Source organism: Canis lupus, chromosome 16 (genome assembly GCF_048164855.1).
Source record: "Canis lupus baileyi chromosome 16, mCanLup2.hap1, whole genome shotgun sequence".
Lineage (NCBI taxonomy): Eukaryota > Metazoa > Chordata > Mammalia > Carnivora > Canidae > Canis > Canis lupus.
This window is the reverse complement of record NC_132853.1, coordinates 27,066,169-27,086,447: the sequence shown is the minus strand read 5'-3', so window position 1 is coordinate 27,086,447 and position 20,279 is coordinate 27,066,169. Positions and strand designations below refer to the sequence as shown.

The 20,279-nt window shown below is 37.3% G+C and overlaps 1 protein-coding gene and 1 long non-coding RNA gene across 4 annotated transcripts in view; one reads left to right on the top strand and one right to left on the bottom strand.

The window, feature by feature from the left end:
* Positions 1–5,526: 5,526 nt before the first annotated feature.
* Positions 5,527–9,568, bottom strand: LOC140606401 (uncharacterized). Of its 2 annotated transcripts, none has more exons than XR_012008719.1 (3): positions 9,043–9,568; positions 8,243–8,465; positions 5,527–6,169 (listed from the first exon to the last, which is right to left on the bottom strand). It is a non-coding gene; the product is annotated as an uncharacterized lncRNA (long non-coding RNA). The 2 variants fall into 2 exon arrangements; XR_012008718.1 differs by having other exon boundaries at positions 5,529–6,150.
* DHX40 (DEAH-box helicase 40) overlaps positions 8,984–20,279 on the top strand; it is a 47,449-nt gene continuing 36,153 nt past the window's right edge. The window contains exons 1-7 of one of the 2 annotated variants that reach the window (XM_072779713.1): positions 8,984–9,174; positions 10,014–10,181; positions 11,049–11,194; positions 12,643–12,762; positions 12,958–13,185; positions 13,772–13,838; positions 14,996–15,127. In XM_072779713.1, coding sequence (XP_072635814.1) covers positions 9,063–9,174; positions 10,014–10,181; positions 11,049–11,194; positions 12,643–12,762; positions 12,958–13,185; positions 13,772–13,838; positions 14,996–15,127 — 973 coding nt within the window. In that variant the 5' untranslated portion in view covers positions 8,984–9,062. The remainder of the gene's footprint in view (positions 9,175–10,013; positions 10,182–11,048; positions 11,195–12,642; positions 12,763–12,957; positions 13,186–13,771; positions 13,839–14,995; positions 15,128–20,279) is intronic. The other variant, XM_072779712.1, reaches the window with a different exon arrangement.

Here is a 20,279-nt window from a genome sequence, read left to right as displayed (position 1 = left end):
AAGTGAAAAAAAATCTAAGAACTAGGTTTGAAAAAACTCTCCAACAAGATTATCTCAGATTTTAACCTCATAATTAAAAAATGTAAGTCCTGGGACACCTGGGTGACTCAGCGGTTTAGTGCTGCCTTCAGCCCAGGGTGGGATCCTGGAGACCCAGGATTGAGTCCCACGTCGGGGCTCCCTGCATGTAGCCTGCTTCTCCCTCTGCCTGTGTCTCTGCCTCTCTCTCTCTCTCTCTCTCTCTTTCTCTGTGTCTCTGATGAATAAATAAATAAAATCTTTTAAAAAACAATGTAAGTCCTGTTCTTTGCTAATTTTTTCTGGTATAAAGAAATGGCGCTTGAATAATTGCACAACCATGTGAAAAAATAGAACCTTGACCCATACACAAAGTCAACTCAAAATGGCTTAAAACCTAAATGTCAAACCCAAAACTATAAAAACTCTAAAAGGAAACATATGAGAAAAATCTTTGTGACCTTGGATCAGGTAGATTTCTTAGATATGACCAAAAGCACAATCAAAAGAGAAAACATTGATATATTGGACTCCATCAAAATTAAGAACTTCTCTTTGGATGACACAATTAAGAAAATTAAAAGACAAGCCTTAGACTAGGTCAAAATATTTGAAAGCAAATATATCTGATACAGGACTTGAATCTAGACTATAAGTAACTCTTAAAAGTAAATAATGAGAGGCGCCTCGGTTGTGCAGTTGGTTAGGTATCTGCCTTGGGCTCAGGTCATGATCTCAGCGTTCTGAGATTGAATTCCGCATGGGGCTCCCTACTCAGTGGGAGCCTGATTTTTCCTCTGCCCCTCCCCCACTCGTTCTCCCTCTCTCTCTCAAATAAATAAAATCTTTAAAAGCAAAAAACTAAATAACAAGAAAATAAGCAACTCTTCTTTTACACAAGTTGACAAAAGATTTGAATAGACACTTCCTCAGAGATGCATGGACTACAAAGTAAATACAGAAAAAGATGTTCAACATCATTGCCATGGAGGTATGCAGATTAAAACCGTAATGAGGGATCCCTGGGTGGCGCAGCGGTTTAGCGCCTGCCTTTGGCCCAGGGCGCGATCCTGGAGACCCGGGATCGAATCCCACATTGGGCTCCTGGTGCATGGAACCTGCTTCTCCCTCTGCCTATGTCTCTGCCTCTCTCTCTGTGACTATCATAAATAAATAAAAATTTAAAAAAATAATAATTAAAACCATAATCACATACTACTGTTACCTGTTTGAATGGGAAAAACAAAACAAAAAAAACTGATATACCAAGTCCTAGGAAAGGTGCAGGGCAACTGGAATTCTTATACATGCTGGTAAAAGTGAAAACGCTCCAGTCTTTTTGGAAAAACAGTTTTGAACTTTCTTATAGACATACATTTATCATTTAACCCAGCAATTCCACTTCTAGGTACATACCAAAGAGAAATGACAATATACAGTCATTCACAAATCTGTATGTCAATGTTTATAGTGACTTTTTGCATGATCACCAAAAACCAGAAACCACATAAATGTCCAACTAGTGAATTGAAAAACAAATTATGGAATACTACTCAGTAATAAAAAGGATTGAATTATTGATGTACATTACAACTATAATCAACTCTAGATGAAACTAAAGGTCATTATGCTCAATGAAACAAAAAACCAGACTTAAAAGTTCATTCATCTGACATTTTGGAAGAAGCAAAACTCTAGAGGCAGAAAACAAATCAGTGGTTGCCAGGGCTTAGAGGTGAAGAAAGAGTTTGACCACAATGGGGCACAAGGAAATTTGTTAAAATGATGAAGTGCTTTGTGTCTTTATGATAGCAGTGGTTACAAACCACATGCACTTGTCAAAATTCATAAAGCTCAAAACTCAAAACTAAAAAAAATGGATGAGTTATACCATTTGGAAACTATGGCTCAATAAACCTGAGTGCTCTCAAAAGATTTATAAACAATGATAATCACAGATTTTAATGGTAATACTTAAAAGTACAACCTCTTTTAAGGGGCATCTCATTGGCTCAGTTGGAGGACTGTGTGATTTTTGATCTAGGGGTTATTTTTTTTTTTTTTTTTTTTTAAATTTTTATTTATTTATGATAGTGAGAGAGAGAGAGAGAGGCAGAGACACAGGCAGAGGGAGAAGCAGGCTCCATGCAGGGAGCCCGACGTGGGATTCGATCCCGGGTCTCCAGGATCGCGCCCTGGGCCAAAGGCAGGCGCCAAACCACTGCGCCACCCAGGGATCCCTGATCTAGGGGTTATGAACTTGAGCCCCACTTTGGGTGAGAGATTACTTAAAATAAATAAATAAATAAACTTTAAAAAGGTATAATCTTTTTTTCCCTATCTTTTCAAATGAAAAAAAATGTATCATAACTGAGAAATCAACAAGGAAAATAAAATCATTAAAATTTAAAATATCTGGGATCCCTGGGTGGCGCAGCGGTTTGGCGCCTGTCTTTGGCCCAGGGCGTGATCCTGGAGACCCGGGATTGAGTCCCACATCGGGCTCCCGGTGCATGGAGCCTGCTTCTCCCTCTGCCTGTGTCTCTGCCTCTCTCTCTCTCTCTCTCTCTCTCTCTGTGACTATCATAAATAAATAAAAATTTTTTTAAAAATTTAAAATATCTAAAATCTATGTGCCTTAAAATAAGTTATTCTAGGGGTGTCTGGCTGGCTTCATTGGGGGACATACAACTCTTGATCTCAGAGTTGTGAGTTCGAGCCCCATGACGTGTGTAGACATTAGTTCAAAATAGAACCTTAAGGGGGATCCCTGGGTGTCTCAACGGTTTAGCACCTACCTTCGGCCCAGGGCCTGATCCTGGAGTCCTGTGATTGGGTCTCACGTGGGGCTCCCTGCATGGAGCCTGCTTCTCCCTCTCCCTCTGCCTATGTCTCTGGCTCTCTCTCTCTCTCTCTCATGAATAAATAAATAAAATCTTAAAAAAAAATAGACCTTAAAAAACCAATATAAGTAATACTAAATATATACAGATTTTAAATGATTGCGTTAGTTATTTTTTTACCTTTTTCACTTTTTAATTTTACAAGTAAAATGTCAATAAAAATTGTTTTTCAGAGAAATACTGTTTCATTTTTCTTTCAAAATAATATTGATTAAAAAAAATAATATTGATGCTGAAGTTTCTCAAACCCAGCTTGCCACCTTCAGGCAAGTGAAAGATTTACAGAGACTATGACCAGAGATAGAACATTAATTTTGTAGATTTCTCAATAATCCATAATTAATCATATCCTGATACTCTATTATTAGTGCCTTTGTGAGATTTCCTCTATCCAGGATCTTTCCCTGACATTTACAGGAATATTCCCAACTTTCAAATCTCAGTTCAAATTCTACTAACTCCAGAAAGCCTTCCCGTGATCACTCCAGCTAGTTTTTCCTCTTCTAAATATTTTATCTCCTTGAATACATGCAATGGTATTGAACGTAGGGATCATGCCTTACACATATTTTTATGCTTCTGTATGGTTATTAAAAAGGATACATATAAGAGTTGTGTATTCTAATATTTGCTGAATGAATAGGAAGTTAGAGTAGTCATTGAGCCTTCTTTGGAAAGGGGAACTACTTTAAAATAGAATATGGAATTCTACACATTTATTCAAGATTATATGCATACATGTAAAGCATCAATTTTAATTGACAAAAATTAGAAGTGTCTCAATCCATATTAATCTCTCAATTAAATTATATCACTGATGAATGATTTAATGACTGCTTGGTGAAGGGTGTGTGATACTAAATCAGATCTTAATATCTGGACACCAGAGACATGATTACAAAGAGAAGAAAGTGTGATGATTTCTCTCTCTCTCTCTTTTTTTATATGAGACCGACTTACCTCTGATTCTTTTCTTTTTTTAAGATTAAAAAAAAAATTATTTACTTGAGGGAGAGAGTGAGCAAGCATGAGCGGGGGTGGGGGCTGGGGGCAGGAGGAAAGGGACCAGCAGACTCCCCATTGAGCAGATAACCCAACCTGGGCTTGATCCCAGGACCTGGATATCATGATCTGAGCCAAAGGCAGACACTTAACCAACTGAGCCACCCAGGCACAGTGCCCACCCCCCACGTTTAAAAGATTTTAGGGCACCTGGGTGGCTCAGTGGTTGAGCCTCTGCCTTTGGCTTGGGTCGTAATCTGGGAGTCCTGGGATCGAATTCCTCATCCGGCTCCCCGCAGGGAGCCTGCTTCTCCCTCTGCCTATGTCTTTGCCTCTCCCTGTGTCTTTCATGAATAAAAAATAAACAAAATATTTATTAAAAATTTTACCTGAGAGAAATTTACCTGAGAAAGAGAGAGAGAGAGAGAGAGAGAGAGAACACACGAGCAAGGGGATGGGCAGAGGGAGAAGCAGACTCCTGCCTGAGCAAGGAGGAGGGTGATGATTTCTTTTACTTTGGACTGAAAGGTGGATACTTCTCCAAGTTCCATGATATGTCCATCTATTATTTTTTTCCAAATTGCTGACATCTTACAGGCACATTAATAGAATATATAGCAGTGGTATGGGGTCCACCACCACATCACTCATAGAAAAATTCTCAATTGTTTCTGTCTAATTCTACCTGATTTAGGAAATGAGGTTCTTCTTCATACTTCCATTCCCTCCAGAATGTACAAGCTTCCCTCCCTCTCTTTCAGTGCTACATGTATCCAACACTGCTAAACAAACTGGTCATAAGTTTTGGGTTTTGGTGTGTGTGTGTGTGTGTGTGTGTGTGCGCGCGCGTGTGTAGTGCCCTTCAGTTACATTTATTCATGCCACAAAGGAAAAAAAACATGTCTACAAGTGCACAGTGATGCTCCATGTTCCCAACTAACAGAGCTTGCTGAGATTTACAGCCAGACTGGCATTCCATCTGATGTGTACTCCAAGTAAAGCTGGTTAATGACCCAGAGCAGGTGCAGGACTGACTTGAAACTTTCAAAGCTTTACTTCTTTTATCAGCATTCCTGGTTTTATAAATGATGAAGCCCATCAACTTCATTCCTACCCAAATCTCCTGGTAAATCTGGGTACAGTGAGGTCTCATGGGGTTCCAAAGATTTTATTTATTTTTTTAAGATTTTATTTATTTATTAATGAGAGAGAGAGACAGAGAGAGAGAAAGAGAGAAAGAGGCAGAGACATAGGTAGCGGGAGAAGCAGGCTCCTTATGAGGAGCCTGATGCTGAACTCGAGCCAAAAGCAGATGCTCAACCACTGAGCCACCCAAATGCCCAGGATCCAAACATTTTTTAACAAGGCTTTGAATTTGAGGCATCTTGACTCAGGATCCCTGGCTCTGATTAGCATGGCCAATAACTTGGAAAGGTCACCTGGATTGATTGATTGATTGATTGATTGATTTGAAAGATTATTTTTAAAATGTGTTTAAATTTTTAAAGATTTTATTTATTTATTTTAGAGAGAGAGAGAGAGAGAGAGAAAACAAGCAGGAGGAGTGGCAGGCAGAGAGGGAGAGGGAGAGCAGGTTCCCCACCCAGTAGGGAGCCTGACTTGAGGCCATCCCAGGATCCAGGAATCATGAGTGGAGCTGAAGGCAGACCTTAACCGACTGAGCCTAGGCATCCCTCACCTTGATTTATTTTTATTTTTTAAAAAGATTTATTTATTTATTTATTTATTTATTTATTTATTTATTTATTTATTTATTTATTTATGATAGACACAGAGAGAGAGAGAGAGAGAGGCAGAGACACAGGCAGAGGGAGAAGCAGGCTCCATGCACCGGGAGCCCGATGCGGGACCTGATCCCGGGACTCCAGGATCGCGCCCTGGGCCAAAGGCAGGCGCCAAACCGCTGAGCCACCCAGGGATCCCCGATTTATTTTTAAAGGAGGGTTCCACCTTTGAGAATGGTTCATCTTCTTGAATTCCTCCCATTAGAACTTTCAAGCCTTTTTCCCTTGCCCACTTTGAGGGCTCTATTCCTTTTATTGTTCCTCCTTTCTCATTACTTTCTTCCTTCTCTCTTCCCTCTCCCTAGGTCCAGTCCTATCAGTCTTGTGAGGAAAAAATAACCAGTTCTTCATGCAGAGGACATTCTGGTCTTGGTCCTTAGGTCAGCAGTGTCCTTGGATCTTTGTTTCTACTCTATTGAGGGCTGGAGAAGAAGAAAGGTCCTTGGTTTACAAGTAAGATAGAAATAGGGAAGGAAAATACAGAGAAACAATCAGATTCATATTTTGGTATTCAAAGCTGCCACAAATGCAGATTTATAATACTACCTTCACTAAAAGTTTGTTCTGCTTCTTCCAACCCTGATCCTTTCTCAAAATATGAACTCACTTTTCCCCCCTTCATCAGTATCTCTGTGTTTCCACTTTCCTAAACATACCTTCTAATTGTACCTCAATGATTTCATCATCATTCTTTAAAATCATCATATATACGCTGTAGCAGTAGCATCTCGTTCAGGCTGTTCTTTTCTTTCATTTCCTTTAGTTGATTCTAATCAAACATCTCCATATGCATTATGTACATTTTCAATTTGGTCTCTAATTCCCTTCTCACTCACTCACAATCTGCTTTCTCTCTGCCTCTCTTTATCAAGACAACTATTGTTTTGGTCAAATTCATGAATTAGAAAATATGCCTGTACTTTGACACCACCACTCACTCTCTTGCTGTGACTTCTTGTTATGATTAGCTTTTTACGTATCATCCCCTGCCTAGGGTTGTAACTTTCTGGATTTTGTTAATTAATATCTTTGATAATTTTTCTTATGCTCCAGTTATTTCTCTTAAGTTGTAACACTGATTCTATACTCTCCTTTCTTTCCTGAAGATGATTTTAAAATTCTATTCCATTTTTATAAATCTCTAATATTGAGCCTCCTTCCTTTCTTTTGGATGTTCAGAGGCAAATTGCTTGGATTCAAGAACATTTTGAAAGACTACCTATAAAATAGCACAGTGCAGTTTATACTTCTCACACTTCTTTAAATATCACTTCTTTCAGGTTTTTCTTGTGACCCATAGATAACAGGAAATAGATTCAATGTTGTTTGCAACACTAAAATTTCTTCTTAGATTCAACCCATGTGTTTTCTATTTTTACTGTCTATTTGTATCTTGTTTGCCATTGTAATCTGCAAACTCACTGGGCAGGAAATAATTGTTGATCTTTTAATTTGGAGTAGCTTGGGGCATGTGGCTATTAATGGTAACGTGTTTTAAATGTCCTTGGTTTTAAAATTAACATTAAACAACATTTGAGTTTTTCACTTTTACTTTTCTTCATTCTTGGTTTGAGGGTTTTTTTCTGGATACTCTCATGAGGTGATTCTCTATCAAGAATGAAGTCATTTTACAATAGCTGACTTGCAAACATTGAAAGAAAACACATTAGGCACCAAGATTTAGATAATTCCATCTCTCATTACAGTATAGTGGTTATTAATATGGCAAATCCTGGTCCTATTGCCTCTTTGTTTTGTTATCTTGGGCAAGTATGTGAGCCTTGACTCTCTCATGTGAAAATTAGATATAATAATCTATCTCTCTGATATTTTGTGAGGAATAAATGAAAAATTCACATTAAATATTTGAATATTAAGTGCCTCAAAAATGTTAACTATTCTTGGTCTGAAATGATTCTGTTCATTTTCTTATGATGTGACTTTGATAGAGGTGCCATATACTAAAATACCTTGCCCTGTACTCACCAATACCTTGCCTGTACTACAAATGTATTTTTCTTTTCTTGGTTTGTTTTTCTGATTTGTAATATTTTGAATTTCTAACAGAATCTAGAAGGTTGAGAGAATTCTTGAATGGATAAGAGAAATCTGAGAGGTACTTCTATTGCCAGGTTTTTCCTGTAGTACCCAGGCTTTGGATACCAAGCTGTTAGCTGCATTTCATTTGGTATCATTCAAAATCCAAAAATTTGCATTTTAGGAGTTGTTAATCAGTCCCCTGTAAAAGCAGTTGGTACATTTTTAATGAGCACAGAGAAATCTTGGAGTCCAATGATATCTTTTGAGGCCTGATCAGATAGGAGCAGTCTGGCCTTTAGTTCACCATGAAGGGGCAGTTTGAGTTGTCTTCTTTGGCACTAAGTATCGGTTAACTCTAGTAATAGGAATGTTTGAAAAGCTCAAGAAACAATCTTCATCTAGTATTGATTTTGTTACAATTGACACTACAAAATTGGAAGGTTCTATACCAGTAAGATCTGCCCACCAAAATACCTCTTCTGAAAAAGTTGCCCAGCTTCTGATAGTTGCATATTTGTTTAATTTTTTTCTGATAGTGCGACTTCCAAGGAATCCATATCCATTAAGTGAACTTAATTTCTCTGAAGACCAATAATTTATTCACCATCCAGAAAACTCAACAAGTATTGATGGCCCATTTTGAATCAGTTTGCTGAGCTGAGGGTACCGTGGTTTTCTGAAGTTCTTGCTCTCGTGTCTAGTAGGGGGAAAGGGGAATAAAACAAATTGAAATGTAGGGTCCTATGAAAGAAATGAACAACGTGGGGGACGTAAGCTTTGGACACGACAGAACTAAAAGTTCAGCTCTGAAACCCAGTAGTTCTGAAATGAACAGATCAGGAGCAAGGTGAGAATGTGTTGCGGAATGACGCACTCTAGGAAGGCTCCAGCTTCTGGCAAAGGGTCACATCATGTTAGGTGTGCGAAGGCAGAACAGGGTTACAGTGCCCACAGTAGCTTAGAAAAGGCGGTGTCACTGGGCTCTTCTGCGCACAAGTAGCAAGGGGTCCTTCCGGACCTGGGGGATGGCATCAACGCCCTACGCGCAGCGCACACCCGCATGTGGCGGGAAACCCTCGGGTCTGGGCCATCCGCCGGTGGCCTCGCCGGGTCGCGTGGGTGGGGAAAGCTTTCCGGCGGCGGCGCGCCACGTCACCTAACAGCTCTCCCTCCCCTAGTTCCTAGTCGCACGCGCGGAAGTAAACACCTTGACGTCATCAGGGCGCGTCTCCTCTTTTCCCCTCCCATCTCCCCAGATCGGTGGACGTGCTCACCTCCGCTCCGGGCCAGGTCTATGTCCCGGTTTCCCGCCGTCGCGGGCAGGGCGCCAAGGCGGCAGGAGGAGGGCGAGCGGTCAATAGACCTTCAGGAAGAGCGGCCTTCGGCTGTTTCCATCGCTGATAGAGGTGCGGTCCGCGGGACGCAGCGGAGGCCAGCGGGAGTTTCGGCAGGGGGGGGTTTGGGGGGGATAAAAGTCCGCCTTTGCCGGGCAAAGAAAAGTTGGAGAGGAGACCGCATCGTTCTCTTCGCCCTCCAAGCCGGAGGCGAACTTTGCGTCCAATGAGCACTTTGCTCTAGAGGGGGGCGGTCCCAGATCCAAGTTGGGTGAAAACCTTGTTGGGGGACAAAAAAGTGAACCCCAACGCCTGGACGCGTTCTCCTCGTAAAGAGGCTCATAAAGCCTTTGTTCTCTACCCATCTATTCTCCCCCCCCAACCCCCACCACTCGTCGGGCCGCCAGCCTGCCTTTGGGTATGGTATGAAGGGAGCCAGTTTCCAGGAGCCAGTTTCCATGGTTACCCACCACTTGGCCTTCTGGGATATCAGTCACTCTGAACAGGGACCTAACTTGAACCATGAATCAGAAGCAAACACAGGTGGCTCTTTTAAATTCAGCTGAGAGTTTCCTGCAGTGTTCTAGGTTTTGGTCTATTGTTTAATAAAATTGGGGTTTTGCACTTCTATATAGGTGTGCTTGCGTATACATTGGCTTATGCTAGGCTTACTTTGGCAAGTACTCTGAGTCATGCATTAGCAAATGCTCATGTTGTTAGATTTTACTAAAAAGTTGTTCTGGGCTTGTAAACCATCACATACAAATTGGACATAGATGATTTACCTGAGAAGTCATGGATTGATCCCTTCCAGCCCTAAAATTCTGTTGTCTTTATTCAGTTGTGGGAAATTGAGTCAAATGTACCTTTACAGTCCTTTTAATTGTGCAATTGTTTTTCTGTTATTACAGAAGAGAAAGGATGCACATCACAGGAGGGAGGAACTACTCCAACTTTTCCTATTCAAAAACAAAGAAAAAAGCTTATTCAAGCTGTGAGGGACAATTCATTCCTTATTGTTACTGGAAATACAGGAAGTGGTAAAACAACTCAACTCCCAAAATATCTGTATGAAGCAGGTAATTTTATTCTGGGATAATATTGGGAGAATTTAAAAATATGTCCTTTAAAAAACTAATAAGACTTCTGTATTGCACAAATAACCACCATTTGCTCTACAATCCCAATTCTTCTATTGGCACAACCTCCCTATATCCTCCCTGCTTTTATACGGTCTTATTTCATATTCAGGAATTAATTCAGATGACGATTTTTCTACTTTCAATACCATAATCTCAAATACAGTTATAGATAGATATTGATTCTCTGCTATAGAATGAAATTGTCTTGCAGTAGACTATTAACCATTAGGTATTGAAATACTTTTCAGAAATATAGTGATATCTGTTGGTGACATTAATATTTCTTGGTTCTTTCTCCAGAGTATTATCAGGTAAATATTTATTCCCTGACTCTGTAACACCAAGCCAGCTAACAAATTGCCCTTAAAGTGTCTTTTCCTTCGATATGATAAAACTTTCCTATCATAAGGTTGGTGCAGAGCAAAATTATGTTGGATATTATATAAAAAATAAAAATTTCTTAGCTGATACGGACTTACTCTGATGCATCAAATCTAATGTGCCATTTACTAAGACATACCACTATTTTACATCCTATTAATAAAGAAATACCATAAGTTGTAAGATACATCTTTCAGAGATACTAAAATGGTAAAAAAAAAAAAAAAAAAAAAAAGAATCTAAGAAAGGTGATATATTTAAACTTCTGTGGCAAAAATAAATCTTTAAAACAGTGTGTTTTTAATTTGCAGAGTTTTCTTTTGGAAACCTTTAAACAGTTTGTGTTGATTGGTCAGAAACAGTTTAGCTCTAAATGGAAGCAATTACTAACAATTTTGTGTTTTTTACCTTTGGTTTTGATAGGGTTTTCACAACATGGTATGATTGGTGTGACTCAACCACGAAAAGTAGCTGCTATATCAGTTGCTCAGAGGGTTGCTGAAGAAATGAAATGTGCTTTGGGATCCAAAGTAGGGTACCAAGTTCGTTTCGATGATTGCAGCTCTAAGGTACAAAAGTTTTATTGCAATTTAAGTTCTGTAAACTTATAGAAAGATTGGAGAAAGTTATGAAAGATTTAACTTCAAATCTGCATTTATATTTTAAAGAAATAAGGACTCATATTAGAAGTAATTTTTGATGCCCTTTGTTAAATGATTTAGCTCTTAAGTGTCTAGTAGTTTTACTATTTTCTCCCTTCTCAATTAATTTTATAAGGGACAGTTAGGTATATATTTTTTAAGGATTCTCTTATTTTAAGTTTTTTTTATCTGAAACTTACATTTGTATTCTTTAGAACAATATTTTATTGTACTAAAACAATTTTGTATTGTACTAAATGGTAACTATTTTAACCATTTTTAGGTGTTACATTTCATTGGTGTAAAATATATTCAGTTTGTGTATCCATCACCACTATCTATTTTCAGAACGTTTTCATCATCTCAAACAGAAACTGTATTTACTAAACATTGACTCCCCCATTCCAGCCTGTGATAACTTCTATTCTACTTTCTGTCTTTACAAATTTGCCTTTTCTAAGTACCTCATATAAGTTGAATCTTACAATATTTTCCTCTGTGTCTAGATTGTTTCATTTAGTATAATGTTTTCAAGGTTCATCCATATTATATATTTGTATTCCTGAAGTCAGTGGAAAACAGATAACTTAGCAAAGTCAGTAAGCAAGTATCATCTGTGTTATAAGCAAGTATCATCTGTATTCATGACACAAGTTTAAAATTGTTTTCTTTTTAATAGTTAATGGTTATAGTTAGTGTACAAGATACAAAACAATCCCTATTTAAATACAGTCCCTAATAGGAATGGCCATCAATTAAGGCACACAGTGACTCCCCAAAATGCTATATTTGCATTCCTAGTGTTACTGCTAGGGAATTTTCTTTCTTTTTTCTTCCTCTGTTTTATGTATATACTGTTGTTAACTTCTAGCCTTTGGGCCTTATTCTCACCTTGTTTTAATGCTAATTGGCTGACACTTTTTAAGATAAGCAAATCATCAGGAAGGAAGAGAGTGAGAGGAAATTGCACCTGACCATTTCTTCTACCTTTTCTCCTGAGTCCTTTAAAACTGGCTGAGACAGGGAGATGGATCCCATTTCATTGTGTTTCTCACAACTTGCTCACAGGAAGAAGCTATTGCATTATCTTACCACTTTCCCTGACTACTTTATATCTCCTTATTGATTAGTCCCTTTTGTTGCTTTATCCCAGAACATTCACCTTAGTTCCTTATCTCTGTCCCTGTATAGATGACAAATTCTACAATGTACTATTCTTGTTATTAGAAGATTTTATGTACTTTTTTATTTAGTCAGATTAGTTGGATCATTTAATGTCTGTACACTTGGGGGGAATTTAGTCTATGAAGCAGGGGTGAATTTCTGTAACACTCTCTCTATATATAAGTTGATATACTCTGCTGTTTGAACATTAGGAAACTGCAATCAAATATATGACTGATGGATGTTTACTGAAACATATTCTGGGAGATCCAAATCTTACCAAGTTCAGTGTCATCATTTTAGATGAAGCCCATGAGAGAACTCTAACTACAGTGAGTATTTTAATATACTGGTTGTTTGTTAGTTGACTTATCTGGGGTAGCTTTTACCCTGTTGAGAATTGCCTGGTCTTACTTACATTTTAATGTATTGAAATAGGAATTCTTTGGTTAGGAAAGCAAAATATTTCAAATAAGTTGGTTGTTAGGTATACTTTTGACTTACTAGAAATTTACTTCTTTTTCTAGGACATCTTATTTGGTTTATTGAAGAAGTTATTTCAAGAGAAGTCTCCTAATAGGAAGGAACATTTGAAGGTCGTGGTGATGTCAGCAACTATGGAATTAGCCAAGCTCTCAGCATTCTTTGGAAATTGTCCAATATTTGATATACCTGGAAGGCTTTATCCAGTCAGAGAAAAATTCTGCAATTTGATTGGCCCACGAGACAGAGAAAATACTGCATATATTCAAGCGGTATTATTTGGCATCCTTTTTATGTCTTTTTTTATATTTGTGATTCTAATTGAGTAGTTCAGTAAGTCCTTTTTTCCCTTTTATTTTAATAGTAGCCCTTATAGGTCCTAGAACTTTTTTTTTTTTAAGATTTTTAAAATTTGGGATGCCTGGGTGGCTCAGCAGTTGAGCATCTGCCTTTGGCTCAGGGCATGATCCTGGGTCCAGAGTCAAGTCCCATTATCTGGCTGCTCGCCAGGAACCTGCTTCTCTCTCTGCCTGTGTCTCTGTGTTTCTCATGAATAAATAAATAAAATCTTTAAAAATAAAAGATTTTAAAAATTTATTTATTTGAGAGAGAGATTATAAGCACAAACAGAGGGAGCAGCAGGCTCTCTACTGAGCAAGGAGCCTGACAGAGGGCTTGATCCCAGGAGCTGGGATCATGACCTGAGCCAAAGGCAGACTCTTAACATACAGAGCCACCTGGTTGCCCGGTTCTAGAACTTTTGACACTCAAATTTCATTTTTCTGTGGAATAAGGGGAGGTGGTTGGGAGTGGCGGACTGCATTTCCATCAATGTATTATGCTTGTTTCTTGCTTTAGATTGTGAAAGTGACCATGGATATCCATTTGAATGAAATGGCTGGAGACATCTTGGTTTTTCTAACTGGTGAGAATTCAGTATCAGGTTTAAATGTTACTATTTATGAATGCAATGTGGCACCAAAATAGAGTGTTACCTTTGTTGGGAAATCTGGGCTTTAATTCATATTGCCTTAGCTTTGTATGATTATCTGAATAGTTTGAGATATTCTATCTTATATAAGATATATAAGATAATTCTATACTGCTGTAAAAACTGCCAGTCTCATTAGTAAAACATATATAAAACACACTGACCTTTTAGTAAAAAGATATTAAATGGTAAACTATTAATTTTTTTATTAGTCTATCTTCTGTAGAGCTATTCTAACACTAAATGGTCCTGGGTCTGAATGATTAATTCCTTTATGTCAAAAGACATCCTACTAGTTCCTTTTTTTGAGTGGTGGGATGGTACTGTGTGAAAGCAGTACATAAGGTGTTGAATCCATGTCTCATAGACAAGCCTTTTTTGGAAGTCAAAAATAGATTAGTTAAATCCTAAACTGGTGTGATTCTTCAATTAGCAGCATCCCACTAACAGAAATGAGTCATTTCATGGTTCACCTCCTACTCTGCTTGTACAGATGTCAGAAGTGAGACATTGTAGCAATCTCTGCCTTTTTCAGGTTACTTAAGTATTTTGAAATACACCTAAATGCAGTATCTCCTGGACTAGATTCTCCTATATTTATGATTAGCTTTACTGAGTCTTCCTCAGATAATGTATTAGCAAAATGAGAGAAAGGCTTGAAGATTATAAACATTTTTATTTCTATAGATGTTTAAATTCCTTGGAAAGTAGTGTTCTATTAATTTTATTGTTGAGATTTTTTTTTTAAAGATTTTATTCATTTATTCATGATAGACATAGAGAGAGAGGCAGAGACACAGGAAGAGGGAGAAGCAGGCTCCATGCCATGCCAAGAGCCCGACGCGGGCCTCGATCCCGGGACTCCAGGATCGTGCCCTGGGCCAAAGGCAGGCACTAAACCGCTGAGCCACCCAGGGATCCCCCATATTGTTGAGATTTGTTACAATTATGTGTTCATCTTTTTTAGATAAAATGCAATTGAAAATAACTAGTATGCAAAAATAATAATTTTAATCTAGAATGCTTTTTTTTCATTCTTAAATTAATTTTGCTGTTCAATTGCTGATGTTACTTTCCCTCCGTCATTTCAGGTCAGTTTGAAATTGAAAAAAGTTGTGAGTTACTTTTTCAGATGGCAGAGTCTGTTGATTATGATTATGATGTTCAAGATACAACTCTGGATGGTTTGTTAATATTGCCATGTTATGGATCTATGACAACAGGTAATTCCTCACTAGAATAGAAAATTTGACTAATTTTTTTTAATTGATAATCACATGTACAAATAGTGTACAGATCCTAAGTGTTCAGCCAGTTAATTTTATAAACAACTCATTTTTGTAACCAATACCCAGATCATGAAATAGAACTTTAAGGGAACCAGCATTCCTTGAGAGAAGTTATTTTTTTTTTTTCCAGTCTTTCCATATTCACTTTTTTAGGAGCCTTGGACATCCTGTCTTGGTATTGTTTAAGAGTGGGCTGTGTCCTCTCCCAGCAGAACAAACATATTATTGGTAATTTCTTGAAATTAGGAGTATAATATCTTGATAGTAGTGCCGTAAGTTAAAACTAATTTAGCATTGCCAAAGAATTTCTAGAAATTATATACATCCAGGTACATCTGTGACTAAACACTGTGTTTGTTTTCTTTTGAAGTAGCACACATTAGTCTACTTTTCAAGAATGATGGTGTTCTTTTGTGATTTCATTTTTTTTTTAAAGATTTTATTTATTTACTCACAAGAGACACAGAGGCAGAGACATAGGCAGAGAGAGAGAAGCAGGCTCCATGCAGGGAGTCCGAATATAGGACTCGATCCTGAGACCCCAGGATCACGCCCCGGGCCAAAGGCAGGCGCTCAACCACTGAGCCACCCAGCCATCCCTCTTTTGTAATTTATTTTTTTTAATCTTTTATTTATTTATTTATTTTTAATTTTTTAATTTATTTATGATAGTCACACACAGAGAGAGAGAGAGAGAGAGAGAGAGAGAGGGGCAGAGACATAGGCAGAGGGAGAAGCAGGTTCCATGCACCGGGAGCCCGACGTGGGATTAGATCCCAGGTCTCCAGGATCGCGCCCTGGGCCAAAGGCAGGCGCTAAACCGCTGTGCCACCCAGGGATCCCCTATTTTTTTTTTTAAGATTTATTTATTTATAATTCATTCAGAGAGAGAGAGAGACAGAGGCAGAGGGAGAAGCGGGCTCCATGCAGGAAGCCCCACGCAGGACTCGATCTGGAGTCCCCAGGATCACGCCCTGGGCTGCAGGCGGCGCTAAACCGCTGTGCCACTGGGGCTGCCCCCTCTTTTGTAATTTCAAAGAGCAAATGCAAACTCGTATTTGGATATTTGTTCATAATAAATATTGTTGAATTAGGTTTAGAATATGTTTAGTAAAATGATTATGGAATTTGATATGTAAAACTAAAGGGAAATTAGAGTTTGGTGGTGATTAGCATTTAATATAATGTAAAAAGCATTTGAATGTTTTTATGTTTTATATGTGTTTTTATTTTTGTTGAGTAGAGGTTCTTAATTTTACATTAACAAAAAACGTTTAGGAATATGTGTTTTGGTAAATATAGACAACATGCTATTTTTGAAATCTCTTATTATTTTGAAATCTATTTTTAGGTTTTTATATCTTTAAGGGAATTCTTAGAGTCATTATTAGATAATTAAGGTTCTCATTGTTTTCTGGAATTTGATCTGGTGACTCCTTCATAATTTACTTTGTTAACTGCTAAGGTAATTCAAAACTCATTACAGTTGCTTTGTTATTAACCATTAATAATATAAATATATTTTTCTATATAAATAATTTCATTCTTTCCTTTGTTATTGTCACATTGAAAATAACATGCTGAGTCTGCTATTGAGTCTTGTTTAATGTTCTAAACCCCAGTTTTTATATTATTAAAGGTTGCTAATGACCTCTTCTTTCTCAAATCTCATGTGTTTTTTTTTTTTTTTTCAATAGTTTGTATTTTGGTTTTGTGATGATAAGTCTCCTTGAAATGCTGTCCTCTGGGATAATATTTAATTACCTGGTTCTCCTGACCACTCTTTCTCTAAGTATGTTACCCTCTCACCCTTCCCAGCCTTTGTTCCTCTCTAAATGTGACTACTTTTTTAAGGTTTTATCCTTAGCTTGCTGTTTCCTTGGAATTCTTTGTTTTGGAGAGGTTGACTCCCAGGACTCACCCTATCACTTCTGTATGGATGACTATCTCTATTTAAGTCTCACTCCTGTAGTCTAGAATTCCTGGATCTCCTCACAAGGCTTTCTAGACTGTGCATCATATCATCTGTGATCATTCAGACCAAATAAGTGACAACTCCTGCAGGTGTTTTTATTTTTGTTTTGTCCTGTCCAGATCATTCATTCATTCATTTTCGTTTTTCATTGTCATCATTAGAGTTGGGATCCTCAATTTCCTTTCCTGAGTTGTTAACATAACCTGCTAACCTGTTTTCCCTGATGTAACTTACCATCCTACCTGCAGTGGTAAGCATAATCTTTCAGAAGCACAACTCTGATCATGTCAGTTTCCTGTTGGGTATCTCAGCCATTTCTTATTACCAACAATTAAAATGCTGACTTAATAACTTGGCATTCATTATCTTTCCAGTGTGATTTCAGCCTGCTTTCAGCCTTAATTCCCAGTGTATGAGATTTCTGTGTTGGTGTATATATGTGAACGGTAAAGATGTAGAACTGGGTATTGGTAGAGCCATTACTGAAGGGCTTTGTTTATTTTAGTTTCCCTTCTGGTTCCAAGGGCTCTATGAGGGCCAGATACTGGTGATCCATCATGAGCATAGTAATATTTACTGGAGCAATTTATAACAATGCAAAGAGGCATTCAAATGGAGCTGATAAGGTACTGAGTAATGGGTGAAATGAAGTTGGGAGTGGTAAGTTCCTGGGATCTTAGGCTTTTTTTTTAAGCCTGGCTAATACAAGACAGCACTTATTTTCTTTATTATTGCTACTTTGGGTGGTGGGGATATGTTATTTCCTTTATTTCCCATTATTTTTTAGGAATAGAAAACTTGTACTTGGGAGTGAGGAGAGGGAAGAAGGGTTTCCTGCCTGTAGCCTGTTGTGAAGGGTGAATCAAAAATGACTCAGATCTAGGTTTAGTAAATAAGTGAAGATTATGAGGTGAATATGTTGTATTTGCTTTTATTTCTGTTAGCCATGAGGGTGGCTGTTTTAAAGGGACATCTTAAGATACCTAATTGACATAAAAAATTTTCAACTGTCAAATGTGAAGAGGTGCTCTGGTATCCCTTTTACTGCCAAGATTATATGATCCTACTCCCTGGGCTAAACTCCTAACCCCTACCCTTTGTGGTAGTTTTCTCAAGCTCATAGTGTAGGCAGTATTTTTTAATCTGAGTTCCAGATTTTTCACTTTCTGTTAGACATTCTGTGAAGTCTTATATCAAGTGCTAGCTGTGTCTAGGACCTTATTCTTGTTTCCTCAAACCTTTTTGCTCTTCTGTCTTCCCTCCTTTGTTTAAGATTTTGCAGTTCATCAGGTTTACTGAAATATACCTGTTACTTCATAAGCAAAAAATATTTGCATGGAATTTGACAATTTTAGCACTGAAAGCAATTATCTAAACTCAGTGCTTCTTAGCCTTTTTAGAGGGTGGAGTCTCATATTCTTTTTAAAAGATCATGAAAGCCATGGTTTCTTTCTCTAGAAAAATGCACACATACCCATATTTATTTTTCTTGCATAATTAGGCCTCTTTTTTTTTTTGGATAGAGACTAAGTAATGTTTCTGAGGTCACATGGTAAACCTGCATTTGATAACTGGTTATTCAGTAGGAGGTGAAAAATAGTACTTGTGTTTTCAGAATATATGAGGAAAAGGAAAGGAGCTTTACCTTGTATTGTATATAGTATTTTAAAAGATTAATACTTTTGTATTAATCCAAAAGTAGTTTGCTTGCTTGCTTGCTTGCTTGGTTTCTTGCAAAATGAAGACATCTCAATTTGGCAGGTATCTAGAATTTGAATTTTCAGTGATACTTTCCTTACACGTTAAGATTAAAGATGAGAGAAAATAAGGCTAGTGAGCTTCGCATAAAAATTTTTACTCTACATGGAGTCTCTCCAAGTGGGAAAAATTTTCTTTTGTCTTAAAAGCATACATAGTTGTAAAGAGCACATAGTTGTAGAGTATGTAGTTGTAAAATAAAGTCAGAAAAGTAAGATAATTAAATCTCACCAACATGGTTAAGTGATAATCACTACTAGTATTCTGAGGTATATTGTTCTAAACTTGTTTTATATATTTAAGTGTATATTATTGTTAAGTTTTTCTAAGAAAAATGGCATTTTGTTATACATGTTCTTTAATGTTTTTCTCTTTAAAACATTAAAGTCCTTTCTCTTTTAGCCCTTCTAAATTTCTAAAAATTTAGAAAATTTTAAAGAATAGAAAAGTACAGAAACAATCCATTTGCCACTGTGCAGAATTAACACTCTTAGTGTCTCCATATTTTTGCTCCAATTTTCCTTTAAGAAAAATTATTCAAAGAAAAATGATATAATTTCATTATAATGAATTCAAGCAGTGTCCAAAGTTACAAAGGTGAAAGTAATCACTTCAAGTTCCTTCATATAAAAATAACCGTGTGTGTGTGTGTGTGTGTGTGTGTGTGTACATGCAGAAGGATAAGCAAACAAATAGGTGGATTGATAGAAATACTTTTTAAAAGTGAGATTATACTGTTATTTGCTTTTTTAAAAAGTTTTTATTTTTTTTAGTGTTTTTATTTATTTTTTTATTTTTTAAAGATTATTTATTCATGAGAGACACAGAGAGGCAGAGACATAGGCAGAGGGAGAAGCAGGCTCTTCACAGGAGCCCAGTGTGGGACTTGATCCTGGATCCCGGGATCACAACCTGAGCCGAAGGCAACTGCCTAACTGCTGAGCCACCCAGGTGTCCCAAAACGTTTTTAATTTTATGTAAATATACTTGAAGGAATTATTAAATGTCAAGTAACTCTTTACCACTTGAGAATATGATATAAAATGTTCCTTTTAAAAAAAAAAAAAGGTTGCTTTCAAGTTTAAAAAGATGAAAAATTTTAAGAGGCTGAAGTTAATCACTTCTTTTTAGAAGATTGGAGATCTTATCTGCTGATCATCTGACTTGGAAGATAAAGATTTAAATACTTTGATTTTTCTGTATCTTTCCCTTCTGATTTTTGTTAGTTATTTTTACATTGTTTAGGTGTTTATCATCAATCCTGTTGACCATGGTTTTTCCATTCTGAAGTTACTTTTGGCTAAGGGTGCCTATGTGGCTCAGTCAGTTAAGTGTTTGCTTTAGGCTCAGGTC